Source organism: Colobus angolensis, unplaced genomic scaffold (genome assembly GCF_000951035.1).
Source record: "Colobus angolensis palliatus isolate OR3802 unplaced genomic scaffold, Cang.pa_1.0 Scaffold18, whole genome shotgun sequence".
In the NCBI taxonomy this organism is placed as follows: domain Eukaryota; kingdom Metazoa; phylum Chordata; class Mammalia; order Primates; family Cercopithecidae; genus Colobus; species Colobus angolensis.
In genome coordinates, this window is record NW_012114932.1 from 3,154,314 (window position 1) to 3,169,697 (window position 15,384).

Genomic DNA, 15,384 nt, shown 5'->3' on the forward strand with positions numbered 1-15,384 from the left:
CCATGTTAGCCAGGATGGTCTTGATCTCCTGACCTCATGATCCACCCGCCTCGGCCTCCCAAAGTGCTGGGATTACAGGCGTGAGCCACCGTACCCGGCTGGCCTTGCTTTTTAGAGACGGTTGAAATGAGAGAAGACTTGGTAAGGCAAACGGGCGTGCATGCCAGTTCTTTGGGTCCAGGACCACCTTTGAAAATATGCAAAGTTCTGTATACTCTCAGAGAAGTATGCTGCATATATGCAGAGTTTGGTTTATAGTTTTCTGTACTTCACTGTCTCTGAGGGCAGTCTTTTTGCCCTGTGTTAGCCTTGGTTTAGAGGGTAACAACAATCATGTAAGGCTGTGGTTCTCAAGTGTGGTGTTAGAAATACTCATCATCAGGTTCCACCTCAGAAACAAGTTGGGACCCAGCTCTCTGTGTTTTAACAAGCTTTCCAGATGATTTTTGCCACACTTTAGGGAGAGTCCCCTGATGAAATTTGTACTTCTGTGTGGTCCTTATGCTTCACACCTCCCATATTGTGCCTTTGAGAGATCACCTGCTATCCTCTTGTTGTAACAGTACTCTATTCCTCCTAGGCTATGTCTTGCCCAGCCACGTGACTGAGGAGATGCTGTGGGAGTGCAAGCAGCTTGGGGCTCACTCCCCCTCCACCTTGCTGACCACCCTCATGTTTTTTAATACCAAGTAAGTGTTCTAGAGGCTCCAGTGCTGGCATCTGTCCAGTGAAGAGTGTGGAAACTATCCGAGGCCTTCTGAATTCCTCTGACATATATTTGAGAAACCGGGCTACTGAAAGCCCTAACCCCACTTGGCTGCATTTTGTTTGGTAACCAGTGAGGCAAACACCCTTGCCAGACCCCTACCATCCATCTTGATGTAGCTCCTGCACTGGATACTGGTTGGGTACAAGCCTGCCCAGATCTTGGGAATGTGGGTGGTGGCTTCTCTGAAGCACCAGTGGGCAGAGGATGAGTCGTGGTATCCTCCCGGCACCCCTCCCTCTGCCTTGCGTTTTACTTGTGATCCAGGTACTTCCTATTGAAGACAGTGGACCAGCACATGAAGCTGGCCTTCTCCAAGGTCTTGCGACAGACAAAGAAGAACCCCTCTAATCCCAAGGATAAAAGCACGAGTATCCGGTACTTGAAGGCCCTTGGAATACACCAGACTGGCCAGAAAGGTAGGGAAAGGAGGCAGGAATGGTAAAAACAGGTGCTACTTGTCCTGCCCTTGTGCCTGTGAGGCTAAGTAATAAGTGTAAAGGTTGAGATTTGCTGGATAAAATTCACTCCCTTCTTACCAGCCAAAAATTCCGAACTTTCCTCCTAGAAGCAGAGAAGCCCCAGAGAGAATAGCTGCCTCTTCCCTTAGTAGTCACTGCCCATGCCTCATACCTTCCCTCCCCAGACCCTGTATTTCCTAGTTGGGCTGGCTGAAAGCCTAAGGTTCCTGATTTGGGTCTGAGGTAAGGCAGTCTGATGCCAGGTCTGTGGTGGTGGGGATGTGTGTTTTATAGTTACAGATGACATGTATGCAGAACAGACGGAAAATCCAGAGAATCCATTGAGATGTCCCATCAAGCTCTATGATTTCTACCTCTTCAAATGGTGAGGAGGCTTTATTGTGACTGGCTGTCCATGTGTGTGCATGTGTGTTTATGTGTGTGCATGTTCACTTGTGTGATAGCTTATCACACGGGAAAGGCATTCTCTAGTCCCAAACCACATAAAAACACTTCCAGAAAGCTAAATGTAGAAGCATCCTTGCTCTGGCTTTTCAAATGTGTATGATGTGCCTAGCACTGATGGAAAAAGGGGTACCAGGTCCCTACAGTCAACTTTCATGAAAAGGATATGAAGGTACAGAGAATCTATCTTCATCACATACTGAGCATGGCCCTGCTTCCTGACCTTGACCTTTTGTCACTGCCACCATTAATCTAGGTGAGACTTCTCTCAGCTTTTTCTCCCTTTTGTTCATTCAGTGGTTTCTCATTACATAGTAATTCTTTTATGGCAGACAACTCCTTTCATGCACTCCCCCTTGCTAACCTCATATCTGTGGAGCTTAGTTCCCTAGCCACACTAGCTCCTCTCCACTCAAGGGCATCATATTATGCCTCTTTTCAACTTAAACACAGCTTATCAGGGAAGCATTTCCACATTCCCCACCTCTTCCCTGTGGCTGTTTCCTAGGTAGCACTTATCACTGTTTGTTATTTTGTATTTGTGTAACTTTAATTGCTACCTGTGTCCCCTCCTATCTGTAAGCTCCATGAGGTACGAAATACTGTTGCTGCCCATTTTTTTTTAATATCAGCACCTGGTGCTGACCTGGCACTAGTAACCCTTAAATAAATCTTAAATGGATGGATGAATAACTGTTAGAGGATACAGGATGCCAAGTACTTAATAGAGGTACAGCATGGTTAGGGGGAGGGGAGTGAACCCAAGTTAAGGGCCCCAGTGTAATGGCCATCATTAGTGGGTAGAAAACACAACATGAGGCCGGGCACAGTAGCTCACACCTGTAATCCCAGCACTTTGGGAGGCCAAGGTGGGTGGATCACCTGAGGTCAGGAATTCGAGACCAGCCTGGCCAACATAACGAAACCCCATCTCTACTAAAAATACAAAAATCAGCTGGGCTTGGTGGCACGTGCCTATAGTCCCAGCTACTCGGGAGGCTGAGGCAGGAGAATCACTTGAACCAAGGAGGCGGAGGTTGCAGTGAGCTGAGATCACCCCCACTGCACTCCAGCCTGGAGACAAGATGCCATCTCAAAAACAAACAAAAAACAAAACACAACATGTGCAAAGACTTGGAGATAGACCCTTTGAGCAGTGAAATTGGCTTCAAGTAAGATAAGGATGGACTCATATGAGTCCATGGGAGCCCTAGGCTGGTGCATTCAGTGATGGATCACAGCTGGTATGTGGGAAGGAGGGGCAGAGGGGAAGCAACCCAACATTTGGGGGATTTGCAGTAGTCCCAAAGGAGGACCAGGATGTAGTGTGTGGTGGCTGCATGGAATTCAGTAGCTGTGTCACAATACCTTGGGGCCTTACTGTTTGCAGACAGCATCTGTCTGGGAGGTTCAAGGTGGGAGGGTTGAAGTTGTGTTGGTGGTACCCAACTTTTATTCACATATTCTTCAGCCCCCAGAGTGTGAAAGGCCGGAATGACACCTTTTACCTGACACCTGAGCCAGTGGTGGCCCCCAACAGCCCAATCTGGTACTCAGTCCAGCCTATCAGCAGAGAGCAGATGGGACAAATGCTGACCCGGATCCTGGTGATAAGAGAAATTCAGGAGGCCATCGCAGTGGCCAATGCAAGCACTATGCACTGAGATGCCTTGGCCATAGTGCAAGAGAAAGCAGCCAGGAAAAACCAGAGAGACTTTCACACTAAAGAAGAGGCCTCCATTTTTTCTTTTTTCTTTTTTTTATTGGTGTAGTTACGAAGCCTTTCAGGCTGCTTCTGTTTAAAATGTAAAAGAAAACTTTGCCCCCTTTGCATCTTCATAAACCTGCTGCGGCAGACTCCTCAGCCGATGGTGGTTCTGGGTTTCCTTGAGATCATATGTCCTAGAAAGTTGCTGACTGACTCTTTTTTTGTCTGGGGCCTGGGGAAAGGGCTTGGACTGTTAAATGTGGCCCCTTTCCATCTTCAAGAGAGATGGAATTAATGATGAATGGACCCTGCAAGGGAATCTCCCCAGCTGACTTCCACTGGGCTGACAGACTTTGCTGACTACAGGGGAACGATGTTCTTTTCTTTCTTCATGCTCAAACATAAACTTAGCATCATAATGGAAGAAAAATGAGGGGAACTTCAATTATGATTTATTAAAGACAATTTCTATTACATCCTCCTTTATGACAAGTGACATTTTAGATGTTAAAGTAAAAACTTTACCATGCCTTTTTTTTTTTTTTTTTTTGGCCTAACATTGAGGCCTTAAAACCTGAGGCTCCTGTGCCTGATGGAATTCTTGTAACATACACTTGTGTATCATATAAAGATACCACTCTGTTTCTCTTAATGTATTCTTACTCTAGTTGTTTATTAAGAATGACAAGCACGTCTTTTCAACATGCTAGTGAACAACGCCTCTTTATTTTGGGGAGGAGCCCGGCGGGACAGTGGAAGTAAAGCCTTGCCTGTTAATTGAACTGGCCTGGGTCCTGCGGGGAGTGGGGTGGGACTTGAAATCATCTCCTCAGTGATGAGGCCAGTGTGTGCTGTACGCATGCGCTGTTTCTTCAGCGCCAGCTCCGCCCCCCGCCGCAGCGAAGCGGGTCTGTTTCGCCCGCGCGTACTACGACCTGACGTCACCAACGTGCGCGGCGCAGTGACGAAGTCGGCTGGTTTATATTGGCGCGGCCCAGACGGTAGAGGTCTCTGCGGCGCGGTCCTCGGAGACACGCGGCGGTGTCCTGTGTTGACCATGGCCGACTACCTGATTAGTGGGGGCACGTCCTACGTGCCAGACGACGGACTCACAGCACAGCAGCTCTTCAACTGCGGAGACGGCCTCACCTACAAGTGCGGGCCTATGGGGCTCACCTGGGCGAAGAGAGGGGCGGCATGCTGGGTGAAAAGGCCAGATAGGGGCTTCCGTGGAGCCTTATTGGGCGTGGGCGCCGGGGACAGGTTCTGGGAATTGGCCACCGACCTCCGGGGCTCACTTTGAGACATCTGGAGCGGTGCTTGGGATACGGAGAAACATCTCAATAGTGCTTGGAATTTCAGGCTGGAGACTCCATGCTCCAGACACATGGAATTGTCAGGGTGCCAGAGCACCGATGACAGCTCGGTGGCATAAAAGGTCCCCTGTCCCCATTTCCACCTTGTACTATGTCTGTGACACACAGGCTCTGTCAGTGCCATTCTCTGCTCACATGGGTTACGAGTTCATTGATATATGGGGATGGAGTCTCATGCTGCCCTATGCCTGAGAGCTTTACTCCCAATTCACTCCCTTCCCTCGCAGTGACTTTCTCATTCTCCCTGGGTACATCGACTTCACTGCAGACCAGGTGGTAAGTATGATCAGGAATTGGGTCCTGAACATCAAGGTGAGCTAAGGTGCTACTGTCACCTGGTCTCTGGGCCACCTCACCAGGTTGGGCTTGGGTGTGGATTTTATGGGATCATGTTACTGGTTAGCATGCAGGTCATACAAAAGTGCCTTTTTGTGGGGGACTCAGTAACACCTTGAGGAGTAAGAGATGCTTTCCCACACTGGTTGACCTTTGTCTCCTCAGGACCTGACTTCTGCTCTGACCAAGAAAATCACTCTTAAGACCCCACTGGTTTCCTCTCCCATGGACACAGTCACAGAGGCTGGGATGGCCATAGCAATGGCGGTGAGCCCCATGGGGTGTGGGGGAAGGAACAAGGACGCCATCGCCTTTCCCCAAAGGCATCCAGTCCTGCTTCTTGTCACTTAGTATTTCTCTTTTTATCCTGTAGCTTACAGGTGGTATTGGCTTCATCCACCACAACTGTACACCTGAATTCCAGGCCAATGAAGTTCGGAAAGTGAAGGTCAGAAGGGCAAAGATCATTAGCAAGCACTCCTGGGAATTGCACTGAGGTGGGGTGGGGTGGGAGTAGGGGTTTATTCTATTAATTTAGTATTCTTTCTCTTCCCACCATGGGGTTCAGTTACTGAGAAGACCCTGAGATTCTGTTTCTTAAAGCAGCAGCAATAGACCAGGTGGACAGTACCTCCAGCCTACCCATGTCTCCTCTAAGATGTGTTGGTGTGATTTGGTCTTGTGGCACTGCCAAAGGGAGCATTAAGCAGAGACCCCATGCTTCAGATCAAGAGCCTGATGAAAGTAGTTCAAAGATGCGATACCCTTTCTCACCATCCTTTTCCAGAAATACGAACAGGGATTCATCACAGACCCTGTGGTCCTCAGTCCCAAGGATCGTGTGCGGGATGTTTTTGAGGCCAAGGCCCGGCATGGTTTCTGCGGTATCCCAATCACAGACACAGGCCGGATGGGGAGCCGCTTGGTGGGCATCATCTCCTCCAGGGATATTGATTTTCTCAAAGAGGAGGAACATGACTGTTTATTGGAAGAGGTGGGTGCCACTGGCAGAGTAGATCCAAGCTCTGGCAGCCCAGGTTGAAGACAAGAGGTTTCTGTTGTCTGTATGACATCTCTGATAGCCTCTCCCCTATAGGAAAGAGGAATGTCAGGCCAAGTTTCTGACTCCTTCATTGGGTTTCTGCATCCTTTCTCCACCAGAGGCTTTCAAACTGCCCAAATGCTTGCTAGTATTCATGCTTTGTTTTTTTAAACCCCTAAGGTAGGGGCAGTGCTCGAGGTCTGCCCTCATTTTCTTGCCATTGTTCCTGGGTGGTCCTCCTTATTCCATAGTGTAAGAGGCTGCTCCCTGTGCCGTGTTGTCCTTTCTACTCATCCCTCACTTAATACCATACTGCTTAGGAACTATTGGGATCCCTTGAGGAAGGGTGATTTGGGTTTGAATGTATGAACGTGGTGTTCCATAGAACTTCACCTCTGAATTAGGCAGGGCATGTAGAGGTGACTGGCCATAGGCCAGGCGCAGTGGCTTACCCCTGTAATCTCAGCACTTTGGGAGGCCAAGGCAGGCGAGTCACGAGGTTAGGAGTTCAAGACCAGCCTGGCCAACATGGTGAAACCCTGTCTCTACTAAAAATACAAAAAATTAGTTGGGTGTGGTGGCACTTGCCTGTAATCCCAGCTACTTGGGAAGGAAAGAAAAAAAGAGTTGACTGACCATAGTCGATGACTGGCCCTTCACATCTCACCTCCCACGTAGATAATGACAAAGAGGGAAGACTTGGTGGTAGCCCCTGCAGGCATCACACTGAAGGAGGCAAACGAAATTTTGCAGCGCAGCAAGAAGGGTAAGTCCTAGAGCTGGGAAAGGGCCTGGAACTAATGCTCAGGGTCCTCATCCATGTCCTGCCCTGGCCACAGGAAAGTTGCCCATTGTAAATGAAGATGATGAGCTTGTGGCCATCATTGCCCGGACAGACCTGAAGAAGAATCGGGACTACCCACTAGCCTCCAAAGATGCCAAGAAACAGCTGCTGTGTGGGGCAGCCATTGGCACTCATGAAGATGACAAGTATAGGCTGGACTTGCTCGCCCAGGCTGGTGTGGATGTAGTGGTTTTGGTGAGCTGCTACACAGGTGGGTTGGGGCAATAGGGGCAGCTGCCACATCACAGTCTGAGACTTAGTTCCTGTCCCAGGACTCTTCCCAGGGAAATTCCATCTTCCAGATCAATATGATCAAGTACATCAAAGAGAAATACCCCAATCTCCAAGTCATTGGAGGCAATGGTAAGGCAAGATTGTGCCCTGAGGGATGTGTGGTAGGAGTGGATAAGCTGGGCTCCCACCTTAACCTTCACCTGAGTGTTTTCCTTTCATTCACCTTAGTGGTCACTGCTGCCCAGGCCAAGAACCTCATTGATGCAGGTGTGGATGCCCTGCGGGTGGGCATGGGAAGTGGCTCCATCTGCATTACCCAGGAAGGTAAGAATATACTTTGATAGGGCCCACAGAGACCCCAGTTTCAGGCCCCACATACCTTGGAGCCAAGCACTCTTATGGGAACAAGAGTCCTCCAATAGGGGCAATCCTGGGGCCAAACTGACCTCTTGGATGGGTGACATGGCTGGAAGCGAGACAAGGTCTTGTCATCCCTCACCTGCCACTCCCTTGCCTAGCCTGGCCTTCTTGCTCCTGCTCTGCACCTTCTCTAAACTCTGGTCTGTTTGTTTTATTTAGTGGCTCCCAAGATCCCTCCAGACATAAAGTCCCACAGCCCCAAATGCCCTTCTACTGTCACGGGTTGCTATAGTAAGTCCAGCCCGGCCCACTGGCCCGGCCCAGTTGTCCACTGCCCGGCTGCTTGGTTGACGTAGCTGTAGCTCCCGGGGTTTGTGGTGCTGATGGGTGGGCAGGGCCAACTGATTCACAGACCATGGTTTGTGGGGGGTGCTCAAGAACATAGCTCCCCTCTTCCTCCTGGGGTGCTGATAGGGCAGGACTTTCTTTCCTAGGCAGGCCCTTTCCTGCCCACATCTTCTGCAGCAGGCATGGCTCAGGGACCAACTCCTTTGTGTGGACCTTGCTCTTCCACACAACCATTGCCTGCTCCACACCACAACCTGCTCTCCCACACAACCACTGCCCTTACCTTGCCTGAGCTGCCCACCATTCAGGAAGGGCTGGGCCTGACTTCAGTGCCTCTGGGGACTAACTGCACGGTCGGGGGCTTTCCCGGCTGCTAAGACTGCATGTGCCTGAGGCTGTCCTGGGCACTGCACACATGCACGCGCACATGTGGGGGTGAGTAGAGGGCACACAGCAGTTTGTACTATTTAAGGCACATGGGGTAGCAGCCATCCCAGACACATCTCTTCCTCATCCAAGCTGCAGTCATGATGCAGATGCAGCCAAAAACTCCTGGGTCTTAAATGTGGCCACAGGGTCCACTGCCTGTCCCCATTAACCCTATCCACCCATGTGTTCCTCCATCTCAACAGTGCTGGCCTGTGGGCGGCCCCAAGCAACAGCAGTGTACAAGGTGTCAGAGTATGCACGGCGCTTTGGTGTTCCAGTCATCGCTGATGGAGGAATCCAAAATGTGGGTCATATTGCGAAAGCCTTGGCCCTTGGGGCTTCCACAGGTGAGGCCCAGTACCTGTGAAGGCAAGTGGGACGTCTCCCCAGTGCTGCTTAGGCTTTAACCCAGCACTCCATCTGTCCACAGTCATGATGGGCTCTCTCCTGGCTGCCACCACTGAGGCCCCTGGTGAGTACTTCTTTTCCGATGGGATCCGGCTAAAGAAATATCGCGGTATGGGTTCTCTTGATGCCATGGACAAGCACCTCAGCAGCCAGAACAGATATTTCAGGTGGGACAGGCAAGCCAGTTACCTCACCCTAATCCTGCACTGACAGTCTCATCTCTGCTGTGACCTTGCCCGTGTCTCTGCCTATTCCTGCAGTGAAGCTGACAAAATCAAAGTGGCCCAGGGGGTGTCTGGTGCTGTGCAGGACAAAGGGTCCATCCACAAATTTGTCCCTTACCTGATTGCTGGCATCCAACACTCATGCCAGGACATTGGTGCCAAGAGCTTGACCCAAGTCCGGTGAGCTTGGGAAGCTGGGACATGGGTAGAGGCGCTGGTCCAGGGCCAGCTACCCACATTTGACTTCTGCCCCTCTTCAGAGCCATGATGTACTCTGGGGAGCTTAAGTTTGAGAAGAGAACGTCCTCAGCCCAGGTGGAAGGTGGTGTCCATAGCCTCCATTCGTAAGTCACCCTGTCCTTGGTGGGGCCTCTGCCATGCCTCATGCCTCCTTTCTCCTGCCCTCACCTCACAGGTGGTCCTTCTGCCTGCAGGTATGAGAAGCGACTGTTCTAAAAGGGATCCAGCATACCTCCTCGGTTTTTTCAATAAAAGTTTAGAAAGAAAAAAGTGATGCCTGATCTTTCACCAGACAGGTGGGGCTGTGTAGCTGCCACTACCACAGATGCATACAAACACAGCACCCTCATTTCCAGGGGGAGCCTCAGGCCCTGAGATAAATGTGTTCCAGGTTCAAAAAGTTCTTCCTGAGGCTGCTCACAAAACAGCTCTGACCAGCTGTGGCTCCTGGGGTTTCAGTCTCACACTGAGCATCTGACTCTGGCTCCCGAGGGGTCAAAGGGTCAAAGAACAATCCCTGGGACTGGCATACACAGGGCATCCTGCTAGCCTATAGCTTGGCCATATAGGACCAGGTCAAGACACATAAATATTCCCTAACTTGAATGTCTCTCGGCCATGCATGTTGGCTCACACCTGTAATCCCAGCACTTTGGGAGGTGGGCATATCATTCGAGGTCAGGAGTTCGAGACCATCCTGGCCAACATGGTGAAACCCCATCTCTACTAAAAATACAAAGATTAGCTGGGCATGGTGACGCATACCTGTAGTCCCAGATACTCAGGAGGCTGAGGTGGGAGAATCACTGGAACCTGGGAGGGGGAGGTTGCAGTGAGCTGAGACTGCGTGACTGCACTCCACCCTGCGAAAGAGCGAGACTCCTCTTCAAAAAAAAAAAAAAAAAGCCAGGTATGGTGGTAGGGGCCTGTAATCCCAGCTACTCAGGAGGCTGAGGCAGGAGAATCGCTTGAATCCTGGAGGTGGAGGTTGTAGTGGGCCAAGATCACGCCACTGCACTGCAGCCTGGGCGACAGAGCCAGACTCCATCTCAAAAAAATTAAGTCAGCTATTTTGTGAGAAAAGTCATTGAAGTCCTCTCAACTCTGCATGTGAGGAAGTAGGTCTAGAACAGGTAAACATACTACTACCTGGCTTCTGAAAAACTAAGGAATCCTAAGTAATCTAGATAAATAAGTGACTCCTTGGTTTCCTCACATTCCCCTCCAAGAGCCCATCAGCTCCTGGCCAGCAACACACCTGATACAAAATGGGAGAAGTGTATAAATTATTATGTTGATAAGCAAGGTAAGTGCCAAAGGGTAGATAAGAGTGAAACCATTGGGAAGTCTGGCAGAGTGCAGTCAGCAGGACAGTTCATGGTGGTTCATTGAGCAGCTTGGCCCAAAGGTTTGAGTGAAGTCCCTCCTGGTGGAGGGATGAGAGCAGCTCCGGTTACTCGGCCTTCATGACACAGGAAGTTGAAGGTGGCACAGGCATTGGGCTGCAAAGAAAAGGCCAGCATCAGCCTGTCTAGCGTCAGGTCTGTGCTCCCCGCAGCATGCCCCACTCCCGGGACTCACCGTGTCCTGCACTTCCACAGCAATGCCCCGCTGCCTCATGGCTTGAAGCACCTGGGGCTGCAGCCTTTCGGTCCGGTCTCCAGTCCCCACCACAACAATCTCTAGGGAAGGGAGAATGTGGCTAGTCTACGGTTCTGTTGAGAGGCTGGGGTGGGGTCGCCTTTTGGGGCCCAGAACACTTCTGTTCTCCCTCCCCTCCCCCAGTACCTATCCGGGGCTCCAGCATCCAGAAGAGGGAAAAGCTCTCTTCGGTGATGTCCTGGTGGGATCCCACCTGTGCAGGGAGGAGGCACATTTAATACGACAAATCCACGCAGCCTCTCCCCACCTCCATCCACTACAGGAGATGGAGGAAAGCCAAGTTTGCAGGGACACAAGCAGGGTGAGGGCCTGTGACTCTGGGCCTCAGTTTCCTCGCTGCGGGCCGGGACTCACGTTCCACTGCACCACCGAGTGCGGGAGCAGAGCGCAGGGCCCGAGCACGCGGTTTCCGTTTATCATGAAGCCGCGGCTGTTGTAGCTGTCGATGTACATGGCCTGAGCGGCCTCGCGTTGCAGCAGAGAGATGTGAGTCCGCTGATACAGCTCGTCATCCGCCGGCGAGAGTCGATGCCCGCGCCGCGGGGCCCTGCGGAGGAAAAGGGTCAGGGGCGTGGGGCCGGGCTGCGCTGCCCGAGAGGCCGGAAGGTGCGGGGCTGGCTGTCGTCGGCCCTAGGGGAGGGATGGTCGAGGGCGCGGGGTCCAGGCTCACCAGAGAAGCTCAACGGGCGGACAGCGCAACGAGGGTCGCGCTCGATACAAGCTACGCAGCGCGAGAGCGGTGGCCATGGCTGACCTACGCGCGGCGAAGTCGTCACCGGCGCCGTTAGTCACCAGGTTGGCGGGGCCCTGCGGAGCCTGACCCAGCGAGGCTGCAGCGCCCCCTGCGTCCCGGAGGTCACCGCACAGCTCCGCCGGCCCAGCAGGCGAGTGTCATCTGTCCAAGCAGGCCGAGTTCTCCGACCTCCGGCGCAGCTCGTGGCAGCACCTGCCGCCCTCCCCGTCCCGGGCCCTTGCCCACAGTCCCAGGGGAGTGGAACACCTGGTAGCGTGGCCGCCCTCAGGGCGTTGCCTGGGCCGCAGCCGCGGCCTGGCTCCCGGGCTCTCAGCTATTCAGCCGCGCTCCCGGGGCGGGGCGGTCGCCCACCTAGTCGTGTCCCGAACACCTGGCCAGGCGGTCGGTGCCAGACTTCTAGCCCCTAATCCCAGCCTTTGGGGCTTCGGGCACCGTGGGCGGGGCAGCCGACTCAAGTTTCTCCGGCTCAGCGCCGAAGCACGCCCCGCCCTAACCGCCACCCGCGCGACCGTTGGCCTCTCCACCGCCCGCGGAGAGGGGCGTGGCCGAGCGTGGATTGGCTTCTCAGGTGCTCCAGGGGGCGTGGCCATATGGTTTCTCCTTAAAAATGGCTCCAAGTCTGCGGGCAGCCAGAGCAAGCGGAAGGGCAAGCTGTGGTAGTGTTGGGGTGACCGTTCGGCTGGGCCAGACCAGGCCGAACCGGACCAGACTTGAAGTAGAAGCGCGTGGAGCATCACCTTGTCCTCGTTCACTCTGCTCGCGTCCTGGGAGTCCCCCGTCCCCCGTCTTGATCCAAGTCAAGGGCCTACTGGCGCGAGAGTCGCTGGCGCCCGCGCGGGGTTTGGGCATCTCGGCACGCCGGCTCTGTCGTGGCCTCAGGGGAACATTGTCGCATTCGCTACCCGCGGGGCCGAGCGAGCGGGAAGCTCGGCACAGTCGGGGCCTGGTGGTGGGTCCCCTGGGGCCGGTCGCAATGGGTTTCTGGGGGTCCCGCTGCTGCTCCGTGGACCCCTTCGGCTCCTGGTGCTCTGGGCGCTGGCAGCGTCACCGGACAAAGGCCACGAGCGCGGGGGTGTCCCCAAGGCGGACGCGCGGGTTTACTTCCTCTCCGGCCCCACGGGCGCGCTTCCCTCCTGGCGGATTCCGAAGCCCGCCCCACCACCGTCACCGCACCAGTGGCCCAGGCAGGCTTCGTGGGACCAACAGGGCTAATCCTGCCCCGCGGATCTAATCCGGATCGGGACCCGGTCCCAGGGGAGGCCCCCACCTCCCCTTCTATTGTTCTGGGGCCCAGGTGAGCGTGTTGTTCCCTCTAGACTCGGTTTCACAGCCTACTCCCGGGTCTTCCTCCTGGGACTGGGGATGGGCGGGTTCTGATGTGGCCCCAGGGCGAGTGACCTGGGGGCAGGAGCCTCCCCGCCCCCCCGCCAACGGCTGGACAGCGGGCAACGGAATCCCAAAAGCAGCTGTTGTCTCCAGAGCATTCCAGCTGCGCTTGGATTTCGTCCCCTGCTCTCCTGCCTGAGCAGCGCCCTGGCCCAGATGGGGTGCCCCTGACCCCCAGACATAATTTACTGAGCCGCTTGGGTCTCAGTTCCTCTCAGGTGCGCCCTCAGGCTGGAGGTGATGGGTGTAGAGGTGGGAGAGCCGAGGCTGGTGGCCATCTCTGGAACCCTGGGGAGCACTAGCGAGGAAGGGTGGACCCAGGACCTCTGGGTAGGAATGCAATGGTAGTGAGTCCCCGAGGGCTGCCTCAGCCCGCATTTCGCTAAAGATAGCCCTCTACTTCCTGGGGAAAAACCACCCCAACCGTCTTCGTGGATGAGAGTATCTAAAGTCGTCAGTTTGGCTGAGGGTTCCCAACCCTGCTAAGCAGTTGTCTCCAGGTTATGCACCTTCAGAATGGAAAGCGCTTTGGAATGACACGATCACTCCCGTTGAGTGGGCCCCCGAGAAGCCATCGGGAATGTCGTGTCCGCCCAGTGCTCTTTCGGCGCCTCCCAGCAGGGCCTCAGCCCTGGCCCAGAAAAGGGCCTTGCCAACAAGCTTTTCCTGCCCCTGGGTTTCCCTGCTCTCCGGATTTCCCAACTCTCTACTGAGTTAGCTTCTCTATTAAAAGGAATGGGGGGGTGGGTGAGTATGTTATAGTGAAATGAAAACATTTGGGAACCTTTGTGGGAGAAAGAAAAAGCTTTCCTATTGGTAGAGAAGCAAGATATTCCAACTGAGGCCTATTTTTCTACTTCTTACGGTCGCATTATTTGGTTGGCCTGTAAATGGCTGTTGCCTAAAACAGGAAGCGTAAGGATCCTTATTAAAGCACACCAGATTAAAGGAGTCAGAGTCACATTAAAAGCTGGTCATTCTGGGCCGGGCGCAGGGGCTCACGTCTGTAATCCTAGCACTTTGGGAGGCTGAGGCAGGCGGATCACCTGAGGTCGGGAGTTTGAGGCTTGACAAACTTGGAGAAACCCTGTCTCTATTAAAAATATTAAAAATACAAAAGTAGCCAGGCGTGGTGGCGCATGCCTGTAATCCCAGCTACTTGGGAGACTGAGGCAGGAGAATCACTTGAACCCGGGAGGGGGAGGTTGCGGTAAGCCAAGATCGCACCACGGCACTCCAGCCTGGGCAACAGGAGCGAAACTCTGTCTCAAAAAAAAAAAAAAGCTGGTCATTCTGGAAGGCATCATGATGGTTGTAATTTCTCAGGTATCAAGAGAAGAAAACTGGCAATTGTATCAAGAGTGCGCATTTATTGGGCATAAAGACGACCCGGGCTGGGCGCAGTGGCTGACGCCTGTAATCCTAGCACTTTCGGAAGCCAAGGCGGGCAGATTACTAGGTCAGGGGTTCGAGACCAGCCGGGCCAACATGGCGAAACACGTCTCTACTAAAAATACAAAAATTAGCCGGGGTGGTGGCGGGCGCCTGTAATCCCAGCTACTCGGGAGGCTGAGGCTGGAGAATCGCTTGAACCCGGGAGGCGGAGGCTGCAGTGAACCGAGATCCTGCCACTGCACTCCAGCCTGGAAGGGCAAGCCTCCGTCTCAAAAGAAAAACACCCATATCTCAAACGAGAAAATGCTTGCAAATAACCTGAAACCGCGGAACGCTATTCTTTTTAAAACGATGTTTTAAGTAGGTCGTGAAAGTGGCCTTAATGTTATACTGCCTTATTCCAGTGACAAGTATTCATCATGTGTAAAATGGGAGAAATGAAATGTTATTAACACAAAGATGCGAGACATCGATGAGAAGAGACGTGTACCCTGTCTGAGCCCCCACCGGGTCGCGAGGATCGTTTTCCTGGTTGAGACCTGGCTACAGCGAAAGAACCCTAGGCCCGGGGAGGACTCTCGAGATTTCAGATCCAGGGCCGGGCTGTGCAAGTGGACAGCGCGGAAGGGGCGCTGGGGGTGGTAGGTCCAAAGTAGCCGACACGGCTCCTGCTGGCGGAATCTGTCCATTTACGGGGACCGCCGCCGCATACCCGCCCCAGCCAGTCGGTCCTTTCCGGAAGTTCACCTCCCTAAATTCTTTTTCCGGTTCCGCTTGCTCCTTCCGGTCACCATGGCGACCAGGCGCCTTGGGGTCCGGGAGACGCTGGGGGCCCTCAACGCGGCCCTGGGGCCTGGCAGTACGGTATGGATCAAGGAGACGCGCGCCCGCCACCTGCGTTCCCGAGACTTTCTGGCACCGCACCGCGCGCTGCAGGCGCGCTTCG

At 53.5% G+C, this 15,384-nt stretch overlaps 4 protein-coding genes across 14 annotated transcripts in view; 3 read left to right on the forward strand and 1 right to left on the reverse strand.

Moving 5' to 3' along the window:
- Positions 1-4,104, forward strand: part of QRICH1 (glutamine-rich 1) — a 77,011-nt gene extending 72,907 nt beyond the window's left edge. For all 3 annotated transcript variants that reach the window (XM_011939122.1, XM_011939123.1, XM_011939124.1), the window contains 4 exons: positions 581-689; positions 1,034-1,185; positions 1,522-1,612; positions 3,164-4,104. In XM_011939122.1, coding sequence (XP_011794512.1) covers positions 581-689; positions 1,034-1,185; positions 1,522-1,612; positions 3,164-3,356 — 545 coding nt within the window. In that variant the 3' untranslated portion in view covers positions 3,357-4,104. The remainder of the gene's footprint in view (positions 1-580; positions 690-1,033; positions 1,186-1,521; positions 1,613-3,163) is intronic.
- Positions 4,055-9,511, forward strand: IMPDH2 (IMP (inosine 5'-monophosphate) dehydrogenase 2). 4 transcript variants are annotated; one of them, XM_011939117.1, is made up of 15 exons: positions 4,055-4,555; positions 5,004-5,088; positions 5,278-5,379; positions 5,486-5,560; positions 5,900-6,106; positions 6,833-6,920; positions 6,994-7,193; positions 7,271-7,361; positions 7,461-7,556; positions 7,812-7,883; positions 8,573-8,716; positions 8,800-8,944; positions 9,038-9,181; positions 9,262-9,345; positions 9,436-9,511. In XM_011939117.1, the coding sequence occupies exons 1-15, from the start codon at positions 4,236-4,238 to the stop codon at positions 9,455-9,457; spliced, it is 1,875 nt and encodes a 624-aa protein (XP_011794507.1). In that variant the 5' UTR covers positions 4,055-4,235; the 3' UTR covers positions 9,458-9,511. The 4 variants fall into 4 exon arrangements, with proteins under 4 accessions (XP_011794507.1, XP_011794508.1, XP_011794509.1 ...); XM_011939118.1 differs by lacking the exon at positions 7,812-7,883 and having other exon boundaries at positions 5,004-5,052; XM_011939119.1 differs by lacking the exon at positions 7,812-7,883 and having other exon boundaries at positions 5,004-5,052; positions 5,486-5,545.
- Positions 9,512-10,510: 999 nt separating this feature from the next.
- On the reverse strand, positions 10,511-12,782 carry NDUFAF3 (NADH dehydrogenase (ubiquinone) complex I, assembly factor 3). Of its 4 annotated transcripts, none has more exons than XM_011939114.1 (5): positions 11,574-12,782; positions 11,258-11,450; positions 11,030-11,096; positions 10,823-10,923; positions 10,511-10,743 (listed from the first exon to the last, which is right to left on the reverse strand). In XM_011939114.1, the coding sequence occupies exons 1-5, from the start codon at positions 11,648-11,650 to the stop codon at positions 10,627-10,629; spliced, it is 555 nt and encodes a 184-aa protein (XP_011794504.1). In that variant the 5' UTR covers positions 11,651-12,782; the 3' UTR covers positions 10,511-10,626. The 4 variants fall into 4 exon arrangements, with proteins under 4 accessions (XP_011794504.1, XP_011794506.1, XP_011794503.1 ...); XM_011939116.1 differs by having other exon boundaries at positions 12,395-12,706; XM_011939113.1 differs by having other exon boundaries at positions 12,009-12,408.
- The window catches only part of DALRD3 (DALR anticodon binding domain containing 3), a 5,640-nt gene continuing 2,977 nt past the window's right edge, over positions 12,722-15,384 (forward strand). For 2 of the 3 annotated variants that reach the window (XM_011939111.1, XM_011939109.1), the window contains exon 1: positions 15,198-15,384. This exon is cut by the window's right edge and continues 6 nt beyond it. In XM_011939111.1, the coding sequence (XP_011794501.1) occupies positions 15,231-15,384 (154 nt within the window). In that variant the 5' untranslated portion in view covers positions 15,198-15,230. Of the gene's footprint in view, positions 12,952-15,197 lie in introns of those variants that run through there. The other variant, XM_011939112.1, reaches the window with a different exon arrangement.